The 25,620-nt window shown below is 58.5% G+C and overlaps 2 protein-coding genes across 2 annotated transcripts; both read right to left on the minus strand.

Annotated features, from left to right (window-relative positions):
* Positions 1-203: 203 nt before the first annotated feature.
* DPP7 (dipeptidyl peptidase 7) lies at positions 204-3,943 on the minus strand. Its single transcript, XM_059926639.1, has 13 exons — positions 3,813-3,943; positions 3,629-3,742; positions 3,403-3,542; positions 3,157-3,320; positions 2,796-2,931; positions 2,636-2,717; positions 2,374-2,540; positions 2,127-2,187; positions 1,591-1,709; positions 1,339-1,495; positions 1,112-1,176; positions 713-783; positions 204-588 (listed from the first exon to the last, which is right to left on the minus strand). Exons 1-13 carry the CDS (start codon positions 3,892-3,894, stop codon positions 408-410), a joined length of 1,539 nt encoding a protein of 512 aa, XP_059782622.1. The 5' UTR covers positions 3,895-3,943; the 3' UTR covers positions 204-407.
* Positions 3,944-10,548: 6,605 nt separating this feature from the next.
* Positions 10,549-24,319, minus strand: LOC132367547 (endoplasmic reticulum mannosyl-oligosaccharide 1,2-alpha-mannosidase-like). The gene is given in 14 exon segments (XM_059926108.1): positions 10,549-11,229; positions 11,232-11,393; positions 12,152-12,274; positions 12,359-12,556; positions 13,014-13,134; positions 13,889-14,079; positions 16,211-16,399; positions 16,772-16,920; positions 17,643-17,828; positions 18,833-18,942; positions 19,224-19,378; positions 21,063-21,178; positions 21,884-22,408; positions 23,703-24,319. Coding segments are annotated over 13 exon segments (1,803 nt in total). The 5' UTR covers positions 21,933-22,408; positions 23,703-24,319; the 3' UTR covers positions 10,549-11,175.
* Positions 24,320-25,620: the final 1,301 nt, after the last annotated feature.

The raw sequence follows: 25,620 nt of genomic DNA on the forward strand, positions 1-25,620 counted from the left end.
CGCCCCCGCCCAGGCCTGGCCCCAAGCAGGGGGACTTGGGGGCCGCAGGGCTCCCCAGACAGACACTGCAGTGGTTGGGGACGAAGAGGATGAAGAGGACAGCTGAGAAGGGAGGGGGAGACTCACTGGGGTGGCCTCTCGTGGTGGGTGTGGACTGGCCAGCCGCAGGCAAGGCCGGCATCCCCCGTCACCCAAGACACAGATGGGAACTGAGGACTGCTTTATTTATCAGCGGAGTTTAGAAGGTGGTGTAAGCGTGTTCACTGCGTCCAGGGCCTCAAGACAGGACAGGACATGGGACAGGACACCAGTGTTTGTCCGGCCTCTCCCTCGGGCAAGGCCCTGCCCACCCTGGCCGAGCTCCAGGTTCAGGAGGTTGGGCCGGGGCTCCTCCCCCCTGACTCGCCTCAGGCTCCCAGCAAGTCCTCTCTGGTCCTGCTAGGGGTGCACCCCTCAGCCTCTGGGCCCCCGTGCTGTGCCAGCCGCAGCCGTCGCTCATGCCTGGCTGCCTCGACCCACTTGCTGATGAGGGTGGCCTCTAGCCTGCGCGCCTCCACGACAGATGCGGGGTCTTCTGGGTGGGACGCTCTGAGGAGCGGGCGTGGGGGGGACTCAGCAGGGCTGGCAGGCCCCGGGCCTCACACCACCCTAGCCCACGTCCACCCATCGGCCCAGGCCAGGTATTGCACGCCCTCCCCAGGCGGGACTGCACCTGAGGTCCAGGTGATGCGCTGCCCCGTGGATGGTGATGGCGAGGACTGACGTGCTCAGGTTGCTCTGAATCTGGATCATTGAAGGAGCCTCCGTGTCAGGGCTGCAGACTGTGCTCTGGGCCTCAGCCTCGCAGCACAACCTGCTGGGAGGCTGCATGTCCCAGCTTGTGGGGTGCAGTTAAAGCAGTAGTTTGAGGTGACTGCACAGACCTGAACCGTCCCATTACAAATGAAAGGTGAAGATTAATGAGCCAAAAGTCAGGTCACCGTAAAAGTCAGGAATAGAACCAACAAAGGGAGAGGAGGGAACAATGAAGACTGCAACAAAAATCAAGGAGGTACAGAGCCAAGAGCGCTGGGACCCACACAGGGGCAGGGACTTCCTGGCAGTGACTCACCCCTCCCCCTGCCCAGGGGTCCAGGTCACCGTTGGAGAAGATGATGTTGCTGGCAGCTGTGAGGTCTGAAAAGGACAGAGCAAGCAGTGGTGGGGACGGGGTGGGGCCCCCCAAATTTGTGACCCAGGGGCTGGATCAAACTCCAGCTATATCCAGGGAGTGTGGGAAACAGAGGCAGCTCAGTGCAGGGGGAAGGATGCCGCCCCCACCCCTGCCTTGAGCCTCACCGCCTCCCCCAAAGCTGGTCTGCAGCCAGTCCTGCCGGGGCCACACGCCCCACGTGTCCAGGCAGTACTGCTGGCGCAGGGCTTCAGTGAAGGGCAGGTCAGGGAAGATGTCCGACACGTTGTTGCTGGAAAACGTCAGGTTGATCTCAGTGCAGGCCTGCGGGACACCCGCACCACCATCAGGCCAGGGGGCCAGGACACCACGTGTAGCACCCCATACTTGGCAGTCCCAGGCCCCCAGCTCCCCCATACCTGGTAGTCCCAGGCCTTGGCATCAGGGCCCAAGCCGCAGCCTGTGGGGTCGGCACAGACCTGGTACTGCAGGTAGATGTCATAGCAGGGCTCCGTGCCCGAGGAGTTGTACACCAGGCCTGGGGGAGAGGGGTGCTGGGGCTGGGTGCCTGGACACCCACCCTGCCCCCTTAGACGGGTCCAGCAGGTGTCAGGGGCTCTGGGGTGCTGTGAGCCCAGTGAGGAGTGGAGTGGTTGGGGTCTGTACTGTCAGCTCCTGTCCTGGCTGCTGAGGGCAGCTGGCCAGCCCACCTTGCTGTTCCCCCTCCCAGCAGGGTGGGCTGAGGTGGGGTGTGCTGCCCTTTGCACTGGGGACCTCCCAGAAGGCCCTTGGGTCCGCGCTCTCCAGGCTGGGCCACAACGGGGATGGCCACCTCCTGCCCCAGGGGCCAAGTGGAAGCTTCTGTGCTGCCCGCCCGCTCCTCAGCCCACCTGCTCCCATGCCAACACTGGGCCCCTCACGCTCGACACCAGCCCAGGCAGGTGGGCAGACGCACCGGCCAACGATCGGAGCCCCTTGATCCTCTGGCTCTCACTCAGCAGCCGGTCGCAGCCAACCTGTGGGTGCCAGCAGAGCCCCTCAGCCGGCCACCCCCCTCGAGACCTTCCCTAGTCCCAGGTCCCAGAGTGGGTGCAAGGTCCTGGGGCTGGCCAGCTCTGACCACCCCAGGGCAGCCGGGCCCTTCCCTGTCCACAGGACACTGCCCTCCCCGGGTTCCCGCCAGCCAGGGGTGGGTGCCTCGCCTTGACGGGGTTGGCAGGAAGGTGTCCCACGAAGTCGACAGGGTACGGGTAGTCCATCATGGCCAGCAGGGTGAAGGCATTCCGGGCAAACCCGAAGAGTTGGGTCAGGTCCCCCGGGCCAGAGAGTGGCCAGCAGGTGCCGAACTCCTGGCTGACCGCATCATAGGCTGCCAGGAGGAGCGGGACAAGGGCCTTTGGAGTCTTCAAGCACAGGTGGGGGAGGGGGAATGGGGGGCAGGGAGGCAGGGGGCGGCCTCCTCACCTCCCTGTAGGAACAAGTCTTTGATCTGCCGGAAGGCGTCCCGCACGGCCTGGGCACACTCGGGACTCTGGCCCTCAAAGTCCTGGAGGAAAGAAGGGTGTGGCTGCACCCACCGCCTGGCCTGCCTGGGGGAGGGTCCGGGGCCGGAGGCTTCACTTACTGCCGAGACGTCCCGGAAGAACTGGTAGGGGTCACCGAGGCCTGCCACCGCGACGACAGGTGCGCTGGCCGCCAGTGCCCCCGCCACGAGGTGCGGGTACTTTATCCTCATGTAGGCGCTGAGCAGCCCCCCATAGCTGGGCAGGGGCGCAGGGTTAGCTGGGTGGCTCCGCACGCCACCCCTGCAGCACCCCGCCCCCGCCGGCCCCGGTGCGCCTCCGCGACGACACCTGCCTCCTCTCTCCTTTCTCAGAGACCCCACCCTATGCCCCCAAAGGACCCCAAACTTCTAAGACCCAAAGAAATTCTGGCCGGGGCCAGGCTTGCATTTGTTCCGGGAGAGAAAGGAAACAAGGACGCACCTCCCGCCAAAGGCGATGGCGGGGGCGTCCCGGGCCCCAAGTTCCTGCCGAAGCGCCCGGAGCAGCCCCGCGTAGTCGGCCAGGGCCTGCTCCACCGTCAGCAGCTCCGTGTACCCGCGGCATCTGGACTGCTCACCGAACGGGAGAGACTTTCCGTAGTACCGCTGTGGGCAGGCGAACAGGGGTCACTGACCCCGCGCCCCGGTCTGGCCCCCACTCCCACCCCCAGCCCCAGCCGGTACCCACGTGCTCGGCAAAGACGACCAGGGCCCCCTGCTGCGCCGCCAGCTCCAGGATGAACCCTGAGTTGTTGGCGAAGGACCACACGTCCCCCTCGTTGCCCGTGTAGAAGAATATTGGCCCCTCGCCCCTCTTCCAGAACTTCTCTGTCGGGTGGAGGCGAGGGGGCGGGTGAGGCGTGGGGTGCCCGTCCTCATCCGGACAGCAGGAACTGTCCCCAGGGCGACCTCACCTGACAGCAAGAACCGCTGGCGGAAGGTCTTGTTCCCAAACCTCTCGAAGTTGAAATGGTCCAGGAGCTGCTCGAAGTAGGCCTCCTGAAAGTCAGGGTCCGTGGCTCTGTGGGCTGGAGGGCACAGCGCTCAGCGGGGCGGACCTGGGGGTGCCGGGTGGGGGGCCCGCGGGCCGGCACTCACCCCCGGCCTCCAGGCTGCGCAGCTGCAGGGCCAGCAGCAGGGCCAGGGCCCAGCACAGCGCCGGCTGGGGCGGGAAGCTCATGTTCACTTTGCCCGCCAGCTTCGGGTCAGGTGGGCGGGGTCACGTGACCAGCAGGAAGCCCTCACGTGACGGCCCGGGCGGGGCTGTGAGCAGCTCCGCCCGCTCCCCCAGCGGCCAGCTTCCGGGTCCTCAAGCTTCCGGCACTCGTGTGTCACCGTGAAGATGGTCGCTATGGGGGCACAGGAAGTGGGCTGAGGGCTCGAGGGCCCGGTGCTGGGGCGGGGGACGTGCCTGCCCAGTCACCCGTCCTCTAGCGGCCACTGCTGAGGGCCGGGCGCCGTGCCACACACGCACCGGGCGGGAAGTGACTGCCCCCCTGCCCAGCCCCCTGCTGGCCACACGGCGTTGTCCTGGTCGGGCCCCCAGCGGGCAGGCCCAGGGGAGGGGCACTCTCAAGGGCAGGGCTGGGGAAGGCCGCCTCCTGAGCAGCTGCTCAGAACGACCCCTGAGAGGGAGGGAGCCTTAGGAGGATGGGGTGGGGGCTCCGTCGAAGAGGGTCGGCCGCCCTGAGAAAAGAGCCTGTTCTGTCCGAGCAACAGTGAGGGCCCGTGTGGCTGGGCAGGGGGCGGGCGAGCGGGGGCCTCGGAGCCCCGGCAGGAGATTGGGCAGCTCGTGGGGGTGGAGAAGGCTAGGAGGCCAAGCCTGGGATCTGGGACCCTCTCCCCTCCCGCTCAGGCCAGCCCCCTCACTGGCTCCGCAGTACCCAGAGGACGGAAGGGCCACCTCTCCCCTGTGCCAGTCCAGGGCCTGGTGAGCGGCCAGACAGGCCAAGCTGGGCGGCCCGCTCAGCACAGGTGGGGCCGCGCTGACTACAGTCCTGCTGGGGGCGTGGGCAGTGAGCCAGGCCCAGAGCAGGTGGGGAAGGCGGCCCCGCCCCGGGCAGCAGCGGGGAGGGGAGCCACCCATTCCCACTCCCAAGACTGTCCCCGGCCAGCTCGACCCTCAGGCTCTGCCCAGGCCTGGACTGTCTGGTGCTGGGACGGCCCAGGCTGGGCTGGAGTCCTGGGCTCTGGCCACAGCCAGGAAACCAGGAAACCGGGCCACCTGGCCCTTTGGCTTCCCCTCACACAGTCCCAGGACTGTCGCCGTGGCAGTCAGCATGGTGACAATGACTGTCCATCACGTGACACCACCCTATGGGTGTAGTCACCCTGAGGTCACCCAGTGCCACACCACAATCATCCCACAGTCCCTGTCCCCATCCCCATGTCCTCGTGTCCCTCATGTCTCCGTGTCCCCATGTCCCCACCTCCCTGTGTCCCCGTCCCCATGTCCCTATCCCTGTGTCCCTGTGTTCCTCACGTTCCCGTGTCCCCGTGTTCCCATGTCCCTATGTCCCCGTCCCTGTGGCACCATCCCTGTGACTCCATGTCCCCCATGGCCCCATGTCCCCATCCCTGTGTGCCCACCCCCGTGCCCCCGTCCTTGTGTCCCCGTGCCCCCTTTTCCCCATCCCTGTGTCCCGGTTTCCCCATCCTCATGTCTCTGTGTGCCCAGGTTCCCATGTTCCCGTGTCCCTGTTCCTGGGTCCCCATCCCCGCACCTAGGGATGCCTGTCCTGTGTTGAGAGAGCTACACTTGAAGGCCCCCCACGGCCTCTTCAGGGTGGGGGCCAGGACAAGACACAAGGACTCACAGCCCCTTCCCCTGGATGGCAGCCCCTCCCCAGGCTGCTCCCACTTGCATCTCTTCCTCTATCAGCTCAGGGGCCTGATCCCAACACCCCCACCACAGACCCACCACGTTCCCCCCTCCCAACCCTCTAGGCAGCTCCTCCAGGCCTGGGGTGGCACTGAAAAGGCCCAGAGAGGTGCATTCTGATTCCCTCTGAGACTGTCCTGCCACACCTGGTGACCCTGAACACTCGGGAATGTCTGGGGGTCCAGGGCCCTTCCCCCAACTGCCCGGGGCCACTGACTTTGGGGACAAAGCTGGGGCCTGATTCCCCCTCCACAGCCCACAGATTTGGGGAGCCAGGCCCAGTCCCTCATCACAACCTACTCTGCCCTTTTCAGACCTCAAAGCTGCCGGGAACCAAGGGTGGGGAGGGGGGATGGATGGGAGGTACCAAAGTAGGTCCCAGGGCTCTCAGCTCTGGCCCATGCAGCACCTGCAGTTATGGCCATATTCGTGTGTGTGTGTGTGTGTGTGTGTGTGTGTGTGTGTGTGTGTTATACACTTTCAACCACGTTTAAATGCATTGGCTTTCTTTTCCCCCCAAACACAAATATTCTTTTACTTACTTACTTACTTATTTATTTGGCTGCGCTGGGTCTTAGGTGCAGCCTATGAGATTTTTAGTTGCGGCATGCGGGATCTAGTTCTCTGACTAGGGATAGAACCTGGGCCCCCTGCATTGGGAGCGCAGGGTCTTAACCACTGGACCACTAGGCAAAGTCACTAAATGCATTGGCTTTAATGCACCATCATTATTTCTAAAACTAGTTCATTTTCCCAAACAGAAACCATTCACTCATTAAACAACAACTCCCAATTCCCCCTCCCCCAGCCGGGGGTGACCTCTATTGTCTGGTCTCTATGAATTTGCCTATTCTAGATACCTCATGTAAGTGGAATCATACAGAATTTGTTTTTGCGTCTGGCTTATTTCACTGAGCATAATGTCTTCAAGGCTTATCTGCGTCACAGCATGTGTCAGGATTTCCTTCCTTTTTGAAGGTAAATAATATTTCATTGTATGGATGGACCACATTATGCATATCCATTCATCCATCAGGGGACACCTGGGTTGTTTCCAACTCTTGACTGTTGTTTAAAATGCTGCTGTGAACCTGGGTATACAAATATCTCTTCAAGACCTTGCTTTCAATTTTGGGGGGGTATACCCAGAAGTGGGATTGCAGGATCATATGGTAATTCTATGTTTCATTTTTGAGGAACCTCCGTACTGTTTTCCACAGCATCTGCATCGTTTTACATTTCAACCAGCAGTGCACAAAGGTTCCGATTTCTCCACATCCTTGCCAGCACTTGTTTTCTGTTTAATAGTAGCATCCCATGAGTGTGAGTGGTCTCTCATTGAGATTTTGATTTGCATTTTCCTGATTAGTGACATTGAGTATCTTTTCATGTACTTACTGAACATTTATAAATCTTCTTTGGAGAAATGTCTTGAATGGGCAAGGGGTGTCCCCAAGCAGGTCCCAGTGCTCTCAGCTCTGACCCACGCGGCACCTGCAGTTATGCCCACATTCGTGTGTGTGTGTGTGTGTGTGTGTGTTAAATTACACATAACATATAATGTACCCTTTTGACATTATAAAAGTTGTTTTCATTCTTCATTTTGTTGAGTTTTAGTTTTTTGTTAATTTGGGTTTTTGTTTTTGAGGTTTTGTTGTTTGTTGTTGAGTTTCAAGAGTTTTTGTTTTTGTTGTTGAGTTGTAGAAGTTTTAAAAAGTATATTCTGGTTATTAAACCCTTATCAGATTTGTAGTTTGAAAATATTTTCTCCCATTCTGTGGGTTGCCTTTGTACTCTTGATAGTGTCCTTTGGTGCACAAAAATTTTTACTTTGATGATGTCCAACATGTGTCTTTTGTTGTTTGTGCTTTTGGAGTTTTATCTAAGAATCCATTGTCAAACCCAAGGTTATGAAGATTAACCTGTATGTTTTTTTATAGGGGTTTTGTGGTTTTAGCTCTTATATTTAGGTCATTGATTCATTGTGAGTTAACTTTTTGTGTATGGTGTGAGGTAGGGGTCCAACTTCATGTGGAAATCTAATTTTCTCAGACTCATTTGCTGAAGGCAAATTATTTCCCCCATTAAATAGACTTACTACCCTTGCAAAAATCAATTGGCCATAGATATATGAGTTTATTTCTAGAGCCTTACTTGTGTTCCATTGGTCTATATGTCTATCCTTATGACAACACCACACTGTTTTGAACACTGTGCGTAGGAAGTTTTGAAATTGGGAAATGTGCGTCATCTAACGTTGTTCTTTTCCAAGATTATTTTGGCTATTCAGGGACCCCCTTGCAATTCCATATGAATTTGAGGATTGACATTTTAATTTCTGCAAAAAAAAAAAGAAAAAAGAAACACTGTTGGAATTTTGATAGGGATTGCATTGAACCTGTACATCACTTTGGGTAGTACTGACATCTTAAAATTAAGTCTTCCTGGGACTTTCCTGGTGGTCCAGTGGTCAGGACTCGGTGCTTTCACTGCTGGGGCTGTAGTTCAATCCCTGGTCAGGGAACTAAGATCATAGAAGCCGCGTGGTACAGCCAAAAAAATAAAAAATCTTTCTACCCATGAACAAAGGACATCTTTCCACTTAATTTAGGTTTTCTTTATGTCAACAATGTTTTATGGTTTCCAGTGTACAATTAAATCACCCCCTTGGTTAAGTTTATTTCTAATTATTTTATTATTTTAGATGCTATTTTAAATGGAATTGCTTTCTTAATTTCTTTTTGAATTGTTCATTGCAGGTGCGTAGAAACATAACTGATTTTGTTTGATCTAGTACCCTGCAACTTTCCTGAATTTATTATCTCTAGTAGCTTTCTTGTGGATTTTTTTGTGTATATCTTCTAGATATTTCCTTTGCTTACCAGGGAGATTACACTTAACATCCTAAATTTATAACAGCGTACTTCAGGTGGACAACTTCACTCAATCACATAAACTATGCTTCTAAACAGTTCCATCTGTTTTATGTTGTCATTGCAAATTACATGTTTGTACACTGTGTGCACAATTACATGAATTTGTAATTATTGTTTATGCATTTGTCTTCCAAATCATGTAGTAAATAAAAAGTGGAGTCATAACCGAAAATACAGTAATACTGGTTTTTATACGTGCCCATGGTTTTGCCTTTACCACAGATCTTTATTTCTCCCTATGGCTTTGAGGTACTAATGTCCTTCCATTTAAACCTGAAGGACTACCTTGAGCATTTCTCGTAGGCCAGGTCTGGTGGCAACAAACTCCCTCAGCTACTGTTTATCTGGGAATGCCTTAAATTCTCCCACATTTTTGAAGGTCAGTTTTGCTGGATATAGAATTCTTGGTTGACAGTTTTTCCCCCATCACTTTATTTTTAAAATTTATTTATTTTATTTACTTTTGGCCGCGTTGGGTCTTCGTTGCTGCGCGCGGGCTTTCTCTAGTTGCGGTGAGCGGGAGCTACTCTTCGTTGCGGTCTGCAGGCTTCTCTTGTTGTGGAGCAGGGCTCTAGGCGCACAGGCTTAGATGCTCCGCGGCATGTGGGATTCTCCCAGAGCAGGGCTTGAACCCGTGTCCCCTGCGCTGGCATGCGGATTCTTAACCACTGCACCACCAGGGAAGTCCCCCCACCACTTTAAATATACCACTGCCTTCTGGTCTCTATGGTTTTCTGATGAGAAAGTATCTGTTAATCTTACTGAAGACTGCTTGTACATAACAAGGCATTTCATGCTATTTTCAAGATTTTCTCTTTGTCGTTCAACAATTTGATTATTAAAGTGTCTTGGTGTGAGTCTCTATGACTTGATCCTTGGAGTTCATTGAACTTCTTGGAGTTGTAGGTTCATATGTTTCATCAAATTTGGTAAGTTTTTAACAATAGTTTTTCAAATATTCATTTTGCCCTTCCCTCTCTTCGAGACTACTATAATGCACACGTGGGGCCCACTTAGGATGGGATCCCAGAGGTCCCTTGGTCTCTGTTCACTGTTCTTCATTCTATTCTCTTTCTGCTCGTCACACTAGTTTCAATAATCCTACCCCAACTTCACTTTCTTTCTCTTCCCTGCTCAAACCTGCTATTGAACCCTCTAATGAATTTTTCATTTTAATGTACTTTTCAGTATGAGACTTGGCTTGCTTTTAATAGTTTCTCCTTATTGATATTCTCATTTTGTTCATACATTATTTTTTGGATTTCCTTTACTTCCATGTGCATGTTTTCCTTGAGCTCTTTTAGCATTTTAAAGACAATTCTCTTAAAGTCTTTTTTTAATAATTCTGATGTCTGAAGTTCTTCAGGGATGGTTTCTATCAACTAATTTTGTTCCTTTGAGTGGACCATACTTTCCTGCTTTTAAAATTTTCCTTGTGATTTTGTTGTTGCTGTTGTTGAAAGCTGGCTGTGATGGTTCTGATTCTCTGTGTGTGTGTGTGTGGATGTTTCTGTTGGGGGAATGAGAGCATGGCGCTGCCGACTCTGCCATGTGGCTGACAACCTACCCTCTTCTTTGGCTTCACTGATCTTTTCCATTACACCTAAGTTCTGTGTTTCATTAACTTTTGTTCCCATCATCAATTGCTACACCCCTTTGCTGTTAGTTTTTGTGGTAAGCTAAGATGGCAACTACTTATTCCCAAAACAGAATATGTACCTGACATGATACCAGAAAAGTTGCAGGTGTAATAAACTCAAGGACTGAGGACAGCAGGATTGTCCTGGGTGGAAACATGACTATCAGTGGATGGATGTGGAGGTGGGACCCAGAAAACTGGGGTCTCTCAATCTACACCCAGATGTTTCACAGTAACAGAGATCTGCTTACCCACAGGGGAAACCTCACAGTTAGAGCAAACGTGCTTCTATCCCGACTGAAAAGTCCATCAATCAGAGCTGGCCTGGGAGCCGGTGAACTTGCCCGCCCAGCCCCTGCAAGGGCAAGGGGAGGATCCCTGAGTCCAACGTGTAAACACCACAGCCAGCCAGGGGCCCGGATCCCCATGAGGTCACGGACGCCCCCTGAGAGCCCAGGTTGGGGCGTGTTCACAGGTTGTGAGGCCCCGAGGCTGAGCTGTACCCAGGCTGTCCCCGCAGCACCTGTCTCTGATCTCATCATGGGCTCTGGGGACCCAGTGTGGCCCAGGGTGACCAGAGGGCCCAGGACCCCTAGGAAGCCCTGCACGGCCAGCAGGAGGGCATTTAGGTTTCAGGAATGTAGTCACGATTTGATTTTCTCAGGAAGAAGGAAGAGGCTCCCCGGGTGGACGGGACCTCCCTGAATCACAGCGCTGATTTATTCCTACTTGTTCCTAACGGTGCCCCGATGAGAACCAGGCAAGGAGCCCAGAACCAGTGGCAGAGCACCAGAAGCCCAGCGGCCACCCCAAGCAGCTATGAGGCCCTGAAACGTCCTGGCCCAGTTGCCGCTGGCCTCTGTCATCAGCCCGGCCTGGAGCACGTCCAGCCGGCTGGGTGGACACCACACAGCCAAGGTCAGGGCCAGGGTCTTGCCGACAGGCACCCTCGATGACAGGACTCATCAGTCCCCCGGGCAGCACCCACTTGGGAGCCGTCCCGACCTAGGAGGGGGCCCAGATGGGCAGGGGGTGAGCCTCCGTGTTGAACACATAAGTTAAGGCTTACGTGTTCCCAGGCTGAGCAGGTCTGGGTGGTCGGAGAAGAGCAGATACAGGTACTTGAGCGTCTCCCCCAGAAAGAAGCTCTCCATCTTGTCCCTGGGCTGGGGATTACGGGGGTCCTGGACGTTGCTGATGGAAGAATAGCCGCCGGAGGGGACCTGCACGAGAGCCAAGGCCACAGCGTCACGATGCAGGCTCAGCCCTTTCAAGGGCTGCAGGCTAGAGGCACCCTCCCGAGACCCTGCCCCACCGCAGCACACACGGCTCCCCAGGGCAGGGTCTGGGGCGGTGAGGACCCCAAGGCCCACAAGGGGACTGGCCGCCCTGGTTCCTCCAGGGACCCCCTGGGCGATGCCAGCAACCTGCAAGTGACCAGATGGAAAGTGAGACCTCCAGAACCTGTACAGGTCTTGCAAAAGCCCTGAGGTCACCCGAGGGGTGTACAACCCAGCACCTCACGTGCCACAGGGCAAAGATCAAGTCTCCGCTCTGCTGGGGTGGGCAGTGGGCCCTGGGCAGGGCAGGACCTTCTCTGAGCCATGGCCCCGGCTGTACGATGGGCGGCTGGGCCTGAGCACAGCGGGGGTGGTGGTGGTCATGGCACCCGTCCTGGGGAGCAGCGGCCCAGAAGTCACCTCCGGGTGGGAAAGTGCTGCCCAGGCCACACAGACAACCCAGGAGGGACATGCTCTGTGCACCTCGGGCCACGGCAGGGACCCTCCCCACACAGGCTGGCCCCCCCGAGAGAGGAAGGAGGGATGCCCTGGCCCCCGGGTCATATACACCTCGAGGGCAGTGCTGGGCAGCTGGGCGCTCGCGGCCAGGGTGGGGCCTCCCCCATCCAGCCACTTGGCAGGTGACGGTGAGGAGCTGGGGACGAGGACCAGGTGGCGGGCGGGCCCTCACCCTCGTGTACGTTGTTGAAGCTTCGCAGGAGCTCCCAGCCCCAGTCCTGGTACTTGCGGTCGCCCATGAGGCGGTACAGGTAGAACAAGCTCTCCACCGTCTCGGGCCGCAGCAGGTTGTGTCTGTCGGCCGCCTGGGGAGGAACGCGGGCTCAGGATTAGCCTTGCCACGCCCCTGCCCTGGCGCCGCCGGGCCCCAAGGCCCCAGCATGGCTCACCTTGACCTGCACGTCCTTACGGGACTTCTGGGGGTGCAGGTTGAAGTGCACGATTTCGGGGCTCAGCCCCGTCTCCATCTGACGGTTCATCTGGTAGCAGGTGTCCATGAGCGCCCGGGCCAGCTCCATGTGGTCGGCAGGCAGGCCGTGGTGGGCGCCCAGAGCTAGCGTCCCTGGCAGGAAGCACACCAGGTGGTCCTGGAATCAGAGGGTCACCTCACCACCGTGGACCTGCGGCCTCACGGGTTCCACACGGGTCCAGCGTTATCAGGCCTCCCATGTTCCCAGGAGCCAACAGGCCTGAGTGCCGGCAGGGCTCCAACAGGGGACTGAACTGCAGGCCACACACCGGGGGCCCCACGCGCGCAGGGCAGAAGCTGCTAGAAGGACCGGCACCTCCCGGGGAGCACATGCTGACCCGGGTCTCCCTCACCTCCTGCCCCAGACGGCCGACGGAGCACCAGCTGCAGGAGGACAGGGGGAGGGGGAGCTGGGGGCGGGGCTCCCCGAGCATGGAAGGCGGGGCTTGGAGCAGGGGAGGGGCCCTGGCACCACACAGACCTCAGCTCCCCCTGTCACGAGCCATCAGATGTCAAGGACAAAGGGTGGAGCCCCAAGACCCCGCTAGGCCACGTCAGACCACGCTCGTGCTCACCATCTTGGCGCTGAAGCGGCCGTGGGCGAGTTCCCCCACGAAGGTCAGCTTGCCGGGTTCAGATCTGTGCAGCAGGTGCTTTTTGATTCCCTCCACGGCTTCGAGGTAGTCTTCCAGCAGCCTGTGCAGACCAGCGGGGCCCGTGTGCTCGGGCCAGGCGGGCGCACAGCCCCCGTGTTCCGGCAAAGGGCACGACCCTGAGCTCCCGTCCCCATTCTCGCGGCTGCCCTGTCTGGGGTGGCGCCCCGCCAGTCTCCGCGTGGAGGCCCGTGCCAGCCCCGTGGGCTTCTGCCCCCGCCCCTCACCAGGGCCCGTGCCTCCCCACCAGCCCCAAGGGGCCACCAGAGACCAGTCTCTGCCGAGCCCCTGGCCCCGACGCGCCCACCCCGGTTCTCTGAACCAGCCCGCGGGCTCCCCAGTTGGTGACACCCTCGTCTCACCCGTGGGTGATGGCCTGGAGCTGCCCCTGCCCCTGACTCTGGGTCACTGTCACCCCTGGCCTGAGACTTGAGGCGATCCCAGCACCCTCGTGAGGGTTCATCTCTATTTTCTAAGCTGGACGAGGAGCTAGCGCCGCTCCCCGGGAAAGCGTGCGTTTTCAGGGTCAGGGCACTGAGCTCGAGGAGGCCCAGGTGGCCCTGGCTGCCGGCTGCGGGAGCGGACGGGCAGAGGGGCGGCCACAGGCCCGAGGAAGACCCCGGCTGCCCGGCACTGGCGAGCCGTGGACCCCGGCGGCCGGCCGGGCCCTGGCTCTGCACACAGGCTGTGAGGAGACACCCGCCCCGCGGAGGGGCCCGGCCCTGGCTGGCGCGGCTGCCTGTTCCCCCCACCCCGAGAGCTGGGGCCCGCCCCGAGGGCAGAGAAACGGGCCTCACTGCGTCTCCTTCTTCCCACCCTGGATCCACTGCTTCAGCAGGTACTCGTAGTAGCTGTCGGCCCTGGCGCCCAGGGTGAACACGCCCAGGTGGGTGAAGAGCCCGCTGTTGGTGTTGATGAACATGGGCACCAGCCCGTCCTTCTTCCCGCGCAGGGAGTGCACGCGCCTGGTCACCTCCTCCACGGCCTCCTGGGGCAGAGGAGGGCAGGGCAGTGAGCAGGGCGGGCTGCGCTCCTTGGACGCTGCCGCCCCGACGGGCCCGACCACAGGGCTGAACCCGCCCTCGCCACGGTTCTCAGCCCCCACCCTTGGGGGACATCTTAGGAGCAAGTGGCCACCATAGCGCATGTATGCGTCCTGACAACGTGCACACAACCCCTTCAGTCCACTGATGGACAAAGGACCTGACGACGCACTTATACACAGAAGATACACAGCACCCCAACACGCAAACTCAGAAGACGAACCACTGACTGTCAGAAAAATCAATCCAGCAAGACACAATCACACACCCACTAAGAGGTACAAGTATGGCTGGACAACACACGAGGACGTCTGTGCAGGATGGGACCCGACAGGAGACGTGTTGTCAAGATCTCCAGTGGGACACAGGCCAAAGCTCAGCAGGTGACCGTCTAGACACGCGGTCAACCCACACGATAAAGCCTGTCTGCACTCGGAAAGGAAGGATTCTGACCAGTCCTGCAACCTTGAGGACTGCACGCTCACTCAACGCCCAGACTGCAGCCACTGCAGGAAGGACAAGAACTGTCCAGAATGGGGCCCGTGCCAGAGCCCAGCCCTGTGAGGCTGCCAAGGGGGGTCGGCAAACAGTGCTGGGTTCAATCTGGGTGAGGGAATTGTTCTGGAATTACATAATGATGACGGTCACAAACATGTGAGTACACGCAATGTACACAGAAGAAGACAGGATTTCTCGATATATAAACTAAGTCTCAATTAAAAACAAAAGGGAGGGCATCTCTGGTGGCACAGTGGTTAAGAATCCGCCTACCAGTGCAGGGGACACGGGTTTGAGCCCTGGTCCGGGAAGATCCCACATGCCGCGGAGCAACTAAGCCCGTGCGCCACACCTACTGAGTCTGTGCTCTAGAGCCCGTGAGCCACAACTACTGAGCCCTGGAACCACAACTACTGAAGCCTGCACACCTAGAACCCATGCTCTGCAACAAGAGAAGCCCCCACAGTAAGAAGCCCACGCACTGCTACGAAGACCCAATGCAGCCAAAAATAATTAATTAATTAATTTAAAAATAAAAATAAAATGCCATCTTTAAAAAAAAAGGGGGCTTCCCTGGTGGCGCAGTGGTTGAGAATCTGCCTGCTAATGCAGGGGACACGGGTTCGAGCCCTGGTCTGGGAAGATCCCACATGCCGCGGAGCAACTAGGCCCGTGAGCCACAACTACTGAGCCTGCACGTCTGGAGCCTGTGCTCCGCAACAAGAGAGGCCACGATAGTGAGAGGCCCGCGCACCGCGATGAAGAGTGGCCCCCACTCGCCGCAACTGGAGAAAGCCCTCGCACAGAAACGAAGACCCAACATAGCAATCAATCAATAAATAAATCTTATAAAAAAAAAAAAAAAAAAAGGAGAGGGAGAAAAAAAGCTGAAGAAATAGAATCAACCTGAGAGGAAGGCCCACAAGCAGAGACATCGTGCACAGGCGGGGCCCTGCCTAAGGCGGGCGAGCAGACACTGCTGGAGGCAATAACGTATGGAGAGCCAAGAACAAAAAACACGCGTCAGCGTCAGCCCTCCGTTCCACGTGCACCAGCTGGTCCCGCCACACAGCAGCAGCCACGCCAGCAACACCGCTCCAGCCGCCCACCCAGGACAGACACGTGCGTGGGCACAGTCCAGGTGCCACAGCTGGGGTGACCCCAATGTCATCTGCACTGAACTGGCTACGCAACCCGGTGACTCCACACATCCCACGGCAGCAGCCACGACGGAGCCGGCCGCCCCCACTGGCTCAGGAGAGCCGCGGACAACAGCAGGTGGACCGGGGCCACACAGAGCGCCGCACGACAAGACGTCCACTGCCAGGACCCTAAGGACACGGGACTGCACGGGGGTGGGGCCGGGCAGAGGACTCACCCTCCAGTCAATGCCTTTCATGCCTGCACCTCTGGTATCACGAGATAACGGGATTCACCAGGAAAAACGTGGGACAAAACCGAAAACGACACTGGTCTCATGGCCCAGGATCAATGACCGCACAGACCTGCACCTGCCCCACTGAACCAGAGACAGCCCGCTGCACACCCGCTCCAGCTGGAAGCACAGCCCCCCCGTACCTGAAATTTCTTAACTCCCGTGAGACGAGAGAGCTCTCGGAACTCCAGCTGAATGCTTGTCACCTCGGCCACCGTGCTGTCAGAGGTCCAACGCGGTGGGTGGGCAACTCCAGTGCCGATGTTTACGTCGGAGTACGGAATCTTAGAGGGTGTTTGGAACGCAGGCATTAACCGATTTCCAAAATCCTCCTGACACACAACACAGCGATGAGTCAGTGATTCCTGTCCCAGAGCGGCCTGTCTCCATGGCACGACACTGACCCGCCGCCCGTTTCCATCTAATCCAGCGGAGAGATGAGTCTGCCGGCTTCACGCGGCCCCACCCCTGAGGAGCTGCAAAAGCCGAGCTGGACTCAACCAGCTCCGAATGACCATGCCTGCAGGCGGCAGGGCCGCTTCAGCCACGCACGTGCACGGAAACAGACTCGAGTGCGTGGAGGGGAGAGCAGACTGCAAACAAACGCCTCCCCACCCCGATCCCACGAGAAAAGGACCGACCGTGCAGCACTCGAGACCCCAGTGCCCCCAGGACGTGAGCCGACCTGGTGCCGGGACACTCACAGCCTTTTTCAGAAAGAGGACATCCCCGGACAAGTGGAAGGCGCTCAGAAGACCCCCCAGGATCCGGATGGTGCTCTCAAACAGGTTGACGTCCACGTTTTTCTGAAACAATAACCTCTGGGACACCCACTTCCTGGCTTCTTCAAATTCTATCACGTGAAACAGCAGCGATACAGGAACAAATGAACAGTCCAAGCATTTCCCTGACTGCTCCCTCTGGGGCCACATGCATCCCCTGCAGGGTTTCAACGTCACTTCCCAGTGCAAGAGGGGACCCTGAAGGCTTCCAATCCCGCAAAAAAAATCGAGCCAGTGTGCAGCTGGGGGAAGGCCATGCAGCACGAGGTCAAGTGCTCGACAATCACAGCCGCGCTACAGAGGACCACGAGGGTGAGTGAGTGGCAGGCGGTCTTCAGCCCAATCAGAAGACTTAAAGCAGATGTTTAAAATGCCAGTTTAGAAACACCTAGAGACACACCATCCCAACTTAGCCCCATCTGCGCGGCACAGGAGGACATTAGGGAGAGATTCGGGGCGCTGGCGGCTCCGTCGGATCACGTGTCACCTCCCACCACCGGGCCCCGCCTGACTGCAACAGAAACACGGGCTGGGAACGCCCCTGGAAGCCCACCTACAGCCTCACTCAGCTCTCGGCAGGGGGCGCAGGGGACGCCTGTCCTGAGCATCCCCTGGGCGCCTGGACGAGGGGACAAAGGAACTGCCCACGGCCAGCACGGCCACCCTGGCACCCAGGACGAGGGGAGGCGCAGCCCAGCGGGACACGGCGCGTGGACACCTCCCGGGCCAGGCCCACTCGGGCCCGAGGGTCACGCACGAGAGCTCGGCCCCCGTGCTAGGGACGAGCAGATACCTTTCTTCAGACCCAAAATCCACATGGTGTCCAGGGCGTCGATCAGCGTGAGGCCGAGGCCGAACCACTCGCTGAAGGACTTGGACACGGGCTTCAGCTCGTCGTGGCCCCAGGCGAACTTGCGGTATCCGGCCCACGCGTGGCGGAAGGCGGCGACCACGGCCTTCTGGCGCTCGTTCTGCGAGGCTGCGAGGAGGGAAGCGGGGCGTGGGCGCCCGGACAGAGCCGTCCTGCGGCCCCACGGCGAGTGAGGCTGACGTGGGGTACCGTGGGTTGTAGTGAAGGTCTGCGCAGGACCCGCTGCCTGGCCCGGGCCCATCCGCCTCCACCAGGGCCCAGCGGGGACCACCCTCCGGGGGGCAGTGGCCACTCGCAAAAGATCAGAGGCTGCAGGACCACTACAGCTGCGACGTGCAGTCTGGTTTGGGGACATCAAACGTGACAGGCGCTGGTGACCCGGACAAGAATACCTCGTCTGGCGGTGCCGCGTCCTGCCCGATCAGCTGCGGGCACTTCCAAAGGGGACAAAACGGGGAGCAGACACCGCCAAGGCCGCTCAGACACTCCCCAGGGCGCCCTCGGGGCGCGTCCAGAGACAGCTTCCCGCCACACGCGGGGGGACCATGCGCACACACGGGGCTACCGCGCAGGGGAACACGTGTGTCCACAGCTTCAGCACACGTCCCGTCAGCGTCGACACCCACGGCTCTGCCGTCCATTTCTAACCCCACACGGTCGCCCCGTGTCCCCACTCCGGGCTCTCCTGTCCTCCCTGGGGGCTCCAGCACCGAGAGCAGAGGGTCCCGGCGGTGACCCAGACTCAGTTCTCCTGTCCGTGGAATGGGAACAGGACAGACTGACCCCTCAAGGGGCAACATGAGGACCGCAGCCCCCAGGCCCCTGGCTGCCCGGACACAGGCGGGAAACGAGCCTCCCGCACACACGTTCCTGTGCGGCTGCAGCGCCGGACACGGGACGACAGCCGCCAAGGAGCCCCACGTCGTCACCAGAGCTCCAAGGGGTGCCTGACCCCGAGACCCGCGCGTCCCTGCACCTGGGTGTCCAAGGCTGAGCAGCGCTCGGAGGGACGGCAGGAGCCCCCCACCGCCCCACCGCTCCTGTGCGTGTCCACACGCCCCCTCCCTCAGAGTGCCCGGGGCAGGCCCGAGAGGGCGCAGGCGGGACCTCACCTGGACTGTTCCTCGTCCTGAGGGCCTGCAGGGAAGGCCTGGCGGGGGCCTCTGCCTTTCTCAGAGGCAGCTGGGTGCCCTGCTCCGGTTCGGGCCCTGTGCCCCTCCGGCTGGAGCGGGAGGAGGGAGAGCGCTCAGACCCCGGGCAGAGGTGCTGACGCCCCGAGGTCGAGGTCGAGGTCACGGCCGAGCTGGGCTCAGACTCGGCCTCCACGCGGGGGGCCCTGCCCCGCCCTCCCACCCCCCACGGGGCACACGCTGTCTGCGAGGAACAGGAACGAGAAGGCCATTACGCGTCAGGCTGGTTCTCTGTCGTTCAGGGAAAGAGACACCACAGAGACCCCGACGGCCTCTGCGCCCCCATTCAGCCCGCCTCGGCTGCTGCCGGTACCTGACGCGGCTTCCCTGCGCCTCGTCTTCCCGGGGACCCTGGCCCACCGCCTCTGCCCTCCTCTGGGCCTCTTCCTGCCTCCTGTCCTTGGCGTCTCCATCGGGGGCTCTAATCTGCAGGTTGGGGGGTCCCCGTCGGAAATGCCTTGGAGGCTTCTGGGCAGAGACAAGAAGAGACAAGAGTCACTCGTGAAATGATTCCATCGTCCATCTGGGACGCTGCCCCCCGTCTGACGCGGCCCCGCGCAGGGAGCGCTGTGGACTCGCGCAGCGGCTGCAATTCCCACAGGAACTTATTTTCATTTTTCCTACGACAGGCAGCTCTGGGAGGAGCCCCTTACTCGCCAGCTCCTGGCCCTGACCACCCGGATGGAGGCTCTGCCAACGGGCGAGTGTCACCCTGGACAGCGGGTTAAGCCCCTGGCAGGGACGTTTCCGGCTGTCAGACCCTAAGGGTAGCAGGGCCGGCAGGGGCAGAGCCAGCACGGCCCCACGGACGGAGCCGCAGACGGCACTGTCGCAGGCCCGCGCCCGGACTCCCCAGCTCCCTCCTCGGAAGGGTGTGGCAGAGGTGGCCGGTCAGTGACAGAGCGCTGCGGGCAGGGCGGCGCCCCTCCTGGCTCCCAGCCAGCCCTCAACAGTGCGCGTGGCTGGCAACTCCTCCAGGACGTGAGGACGCTGACTTGTGAATGGAAAAGTCTCTGCTTTTCAGCATCCGTGGAAACCTTGCTGGAGGATCCCGGAAGACATTCTCCTTCCAAGGATTCAAACCCCACCAAGCTGCGCCCCCCGGGTCAAGAGCGCAGGTCTGGCCGAAACAAAGCTGCATCGCTCAAACAGGTCCTGGGGACGAGTGCTGGCGTCTGAGCGAAAGAGAATGTCCGAGCGGCCTTCAGGTGCACAGCGGCCCCAGGACTTGTGCCAGAGGAGACACGGGTGTTCAGCCCCTCACCTCCAGCCCCTCCTAGACACCAGAGACGGGGTCCTGGACGCTGAGGTGTGGGAAGGTGTCTCTCAGTGGGGAATGTGCCGCGTTCTGCTTTCACAGGACTCTGAAGGTCAACAGGCAAAAGAGCAGCCACGGAAGTGGAAGAAAGGATGCTCACGGCTCCAAAGGGAGAAATTCCCTCTTTTACCCACAGACCCTCCAGGAGGACACGGGGAGAACGGCCGCCTGTCTCTCCCCGGGGCAGCCCTGCAGGGGTGTGAGGCCGGCACCTGTCCCAGGATCCTCTCCCTGGGGGGCCCTCGGCGCATATGGACGGACACCCCAACCCGCAGTGGAGGGTGTCCCCAGGTGCAGAGCGCCCCGGGTTCTCCAAGGCCGTGCCCCCTGGAGCCACCGCCCTTTGCAGGGGACTTTCCCTGGCTCTCTGGCTGCCCAGACTGCCCTCTAGTCTCCACGTCCTCCCCCCGTCCCCGGAAGCGCCCCAGCACGAGGCCTCGCCCCTCCCTCCCCCTCTGCGTACTCCCAACCCTCTCCCCCAGGCCCCGACTGACGCTCGGGCCCCCAGCAACTCGGTCTGGGCAGGTCCAGAGCGGAGCGCCCGCCTGAGCGTCCCCCGTCAGTAGCTCCCACAGGAAAGGGATGGGTCTCGTTCACACCTACCAAGGATCCGGCACAGCAGATGCGCAAAGAAGATGAAGAACAGAATGGCCCTCCTCCTTTCCCCCGTCTCCTTCATCCAACCAGCCCAGAGTAAGGAGTGTGAGGTTAGAACCTCAAACAAATGGGAAGAAACAGGACCCTTCCCAGTCTGTCTGAAACAGCACGTACTGTTCCGAAGTGCTTCTGGCACGGGCCCGGGTTACAACTCCACGGAGAGTTTATTCAAAGTACCTGAGGGGACACCCCCGCGAAGGTTTCCGGGTTCTCAGCTGCTCTCCGAGGAGCTGGCAAGACGGGTGGATTTGCGGGTCTCATCTTCGGCCCTTCTGCCGACCTGCTGCCCACGGCTAAACAGGAGGATCTACTTTATCTCAAATTCGCCACAAGGCCTGGAGGACATTCAACGTGCACTCGAGACAGCATGCACACAGCTTTGACTCCGTGTAAAAGGACGCGGTGGGACATCCAAAGAGGGCAGTTCAAGCAGTTCCAGAACGGCCACAGGGAATCATACCTTTTCCAAAGCACCTGGCAGTTTCTGCCCTTATCCCCACCCACGTGCCCGTTACTCTGCCTTTATGTTTTCCGTTTCGGGAAGGGCACAAGGTGGCACACGGGCCATTTACTGGAGCAAACCTACAGCGACTCTTTAACTTTCCTCCTCAAAGAAGCCATCCTAGAGCAATTCAGAAGGGACCCTGCACCTCCTCACTGGCACCCTGCCCGGCCCTGCCCAGCCCCCGGTAGCGCGTACTAGGAAATTCACGCAATGCGTTCAGACTCAGCATTCAGTCTCAGGACCTGAATCTCACTGTGAGACAGAGAGGGTGAGATGCCGGTCCTCACAGCAGACATTTGGGAAACAGTCACACAACCTCAAATCAACAGCCACCTCCCAGCCGGGGCGTGGGAACACTCTAGGCTTCCCTGTATTTCCACTTCCTGCCAATGTGTTGACGTCTATGCCTCCTGCAGCTGCGAGATCGCGCTGCTGCCACTTAGCCCGCCCTCAGGGACCCCCACGGATCACTGCGGAATCGTGGAGCTGGTACCTTTCCACTCGTCGGCCACGCTGATGTAGGGCAGGAGGCCGCAGAGCATCAGGAACGCCAGCAGGAAGAGGACCACGTTCCGCTGTAACCTCGACAGCTGCTTCCATTTCTGAGACAGACAGACAGACAGTGACACTGTTTACTGAAAAGAGCACAGCTGGAAATCTCTCCCACTGTGACACACTCCGTGGGGACGACGAGGAATTCCGGAGGCCCAGCCTGGGATCTGCTGCTTTTGAACTGGAGGAAGTTGCCTCTCGGCAGGGGCCGCAGGCTGGGATGATACTGCTGCAGACGACACACCGCACGGGCCCGCGATCGAGGAGAATGCAAACCCACGCGGAGACCGTCTCTGGCTCACAGGTGGGCAGCGGGGAAAGACCGGCAGCCCGCGTGTGCTGGCTCAGGCTCCGCCGGCCTCGCCTCGGCCGTGCAGCCCGGGACCCCGGGAGCCGTGGGGCCAGCTGCGCTCATGCCTTCCGCCCCTCCATATGTACAAGTTCCTTGGGTGGCATTAAAGAACTCCTGAAAAAAAAAAAAATGTCCAACTGAGAATTTCCTGGCAGTCCAGTGGTTAGGACTCCACGCTTCCAGTGCAGGGGGCATAGGTTCGATCCCTGGTCATGGAAGTAAGATCCTGCATGCTGCCTGGTTCGGCCAAAAAAAAAAAAAAAAAAAAGAGCTCCTGAAAGGCAGGTTCACAATAAACTGAAGAGGACAAACTGACTGTGGTAGTTGCCCCGGGATACTCCTGACCCACCAGGCCTTGTAATATGACCACAGTGACCGCAGCAGGCACATTTAGAATTTTTTCTTTTTTTAAAATTTATTTCATTTATTTATTTTTGGCTGCGTTGGGTGTTCGTTGCTGCGCGCGGTCTTTCTCTAGTTGTGGCGAGTGGGGGTTACTCTTCGTTGTGGTGCGCGGGCTTCTCATTGCGGTGGCTTCTCTTGTTGCGGAGCACAGGCTCTAGGCGCGCAGATTTCAGTAGTTGTGGCACGCGGGCTTCAGTAGTTGTGGCTCGCGGGCTCTAGAGCACAGACTCAGTAGTTGTGGTACACGGGCTTAGTTGCTTCGCGGCATGTGGGATCTTCCTGGACCAGGGCTCGAACCCGTGTCCCCTGCACTGGCAGGCAGATTCTTAACCACTGAGCCACCAGGGAAGCCCCCAGCAGGCACATTTATTGAAGTGAGGTCAAGTTCAATGTTCACAACTTAAGTTCGGCATCAGTGATGTGAAAGAAACTTAAGAACAAGAAGGGACCTGTTGCAGGGTCTGTCTGGGGAAAAGGCATAAGAGTTTTGTTTTTCCTTAATTTTTATGAGACCATGAGAGTCAGAAATTACAGAATGAAGGTAAGGAAGATCATATTAATTGTTTTGGGGTTTTTTTCCCCTCCTTTGGTCTCCTATCAGTAGCTGGACAAAAACCTCCTGATTCTAGGCAGAAGTAAAAGAAAAGCAGCATTTGGGACATACACCCGAATCAGAGGAAGAAGTCCTTATAAAGTTTTAAATGGTGACGGGGGCAAAGTTTATCCAAAGGAAATGGGTTTGAGAAGAAACCTTCTGAATGTCTTAGCTCAAGAGGCCAGCTTGAGGAAGGACAGACGACTGAAGACATGAGAAAGCAGACAGGCAGACAAAGCATTACGTAGCTGATGTCAGTGGCCAGAAAAAAAAATTCCACCTAATGAAAATACAGATCTAATCAGATAACCAAAACCCCACTGAGGGAGTTATTCCTAGAAACCCACACACACACTCAATGCTGAGGATGTCAATGAAATACCAGAGTTCAGTTCAGCGTGAACTTACTTCCCATTCAAGGGCAGGTGGCCCCTCGGACAGACAGAGGCACAGCGGGTCTCGGATGGGCCCACCGTTACCGAGCCCAGGGTCCCAGTCCAAGGTCCTTGTGCCAAACACAGACAACTGTGGTTAACAAGGTGGGGTCATTACTCCAGGCACTGCGGGGACTTGGGGGGGGGGCGCTCGGGAGGAGGATGCCAAGAAGAAACCGTTAGGGGAGCGGAGCTCTGGTCGGGGGTCTGGGGAGGGTCTTGCTCTAGACCGGACGCCGGCGGAGGGTGGCGGCGAGCCTGACTGGGGTCCTGCGCGGTGCCAGAGCGGCCTCTGCGCTCAGCGGGAGTGGGAGCGCCCCGCCTCGTCTCCTCTCCTCACGGTCTCAGATGCCCGTGTCCGAGGCTGGGTCCCGGGCGTCCCGTCCCGGGGAGGCTGTCGCGGCCCGGCTGTCACACGCCAAGACTCGGGCCCGGCGCCGCCGGACGCTCACCCGCCAGCACCAGCATTGCCGCCAGCCGCCGCCGTCCGGGCTCCGGCCCGGGCTCAGAGTCAGCGCCAAGGCGCCCCCAGGCGGGGCGGGCCGCGGACACGTGAATGCGAGCGGGCGCTGGCGGCGTCAGGAGGCCGGGCTCCCGCAAATGCAAAGCGCTCGGCGGGCCTGATGCCCCCACGCGTCTATCGCGCAGCAGTCAACGACCAACCTTCGCGGGCGCAGCGCGCGTGCGCAGAAACGGGACCTGCGGCGCCTGGCGGCGGCGCCCTTCTGCGCATGCGCCGGCCGTTTCCTAGCTGGGCGGTGGCCAAGGCAACAGGAGGAGCTGGCTTCCGGTCGAGCAGGTCTCGCTGGGATCCGCGGCTTTGCGTCCAGTTGCGCCCCGGTCCGGCTACCCCAGGGCCTGTGTGCGGTGGGGGTCGGCCACGCCTTCTCGGTTGGCTCTAACCCTGAGCAGGTGTCCCACCGCTCCGCCACGTCGGCGGGGAGCTCCTGTGCCCTGAACCCCAGGTCTCGACCCGGGGGCCTGGAGGAGCTGGGGCCTGGGGGGCCGGGCTCAGCGAGGACGGAGGGCCCGCCGTAGGGTCAGCGGCAGGCGGGCTCTTGGGGTCTTCATCCATTGGACCTGTGAAAAGTAATAAAGGGAACCCTCACTAAACTGCAGTCAGGAGGCCAGAAGGGGGAGCTCTCACACCCTACCGCGCAGCCTTAATTGCAGACCCAACAGGAAGGTTACTACTTACTACCCAGTAGGAGGAAGGAAGATTTTGCCCCCAGCAACAGCCCAGCCAATGAGACACCATCACAGTGCAGCCAATGAAAAGCCACCACACTTCCAACTCCCAGTTTCTTCCAATGGATTCTTTGTTTAGAACAGCCCCTCGCAACTCCCACTTCTCCTCTATAAAAGAGTCTCCTCTCCTTTGTTCTCTGCACGTGCTTGTGCTTCACCTTAGATTGCTTGTTCTGTTTCCCAATTCTTTACTGTTCCTGAATAAACCCATGTTGCTGGTAAAATAATTGACTGTTATCTTGCTCCAGGTCAACAGTCAATTATGAACTACAACAGAAGAATCATAACAGGGAAGAATCGTCTATCACAGGCCCCAACAGGAAAAGATGTACATTGCATCTTGTACAAGAAATCAACTACCTCAGCAACTTAGCCAATGAGAAACCATCCTCACCCTGAACTCTCACTTTTTTCCAAAGGGCTTTCATAAAAAACAAACCAAAAAACAACAACAGCAAGAAAAAACAAAACCCACACAAACCTCTCAACTTCCTCATTTTTCTCTGTAAAATAACCATTCCTCTCCTTTGTTTGTTGGACTTACCTATGGCTTTTGCTATAGCCTGATTGTCCCAAATCGCAATTCCTTTGATGTTCCCAAATAAATCCACTTTTGCTCATTCTTAAGGTCAACAGACTCAATA

This window comes from Balaenoptera ricei, chromosome 6 (genome assembly GCF_028023285.1).
Source record: "Balaenoptera ricei isolate mBalRic1 chromosome 6, mBalRic1.hap2, whole genome shotgun sequence".
Taxonomy (NCBI): Eukaryota; Metazoa; Chordata; class Mammalia; order Artiodactyla; family Balaenopteridae; genus Balaenoptera; species Balaenoptera ricei.

What these genes read in the sequence shown, in the direction of transcription:
- DPP7 (XM_059926639.1), bottom strand. Translation starts at nt 3,894, where the DNA reads ATGAGCTTCCCGCCCCAGCCGGCGCTGTGCTGGGCCCTGGCCCTGCTG. An exon ending in TGGTCGTCTTTGCCGAGCAC is followed by an intron (nt 3,321 to 3,402) that starts GTGGGTACCGGC and finishes GCCTGCCCACAG; the next exon opens with CGGTACTACGGAAAGTCTCT. An exon ending in GACCAGCTTTGGGGGAGGCG is followed by an intron (nt 1,177 to 1,338) that starts GTGAGGCTCAAG and finishes TGTCCTTTTCAG; the next exon opens with ACCTCACAGCTGCCAGCAAC.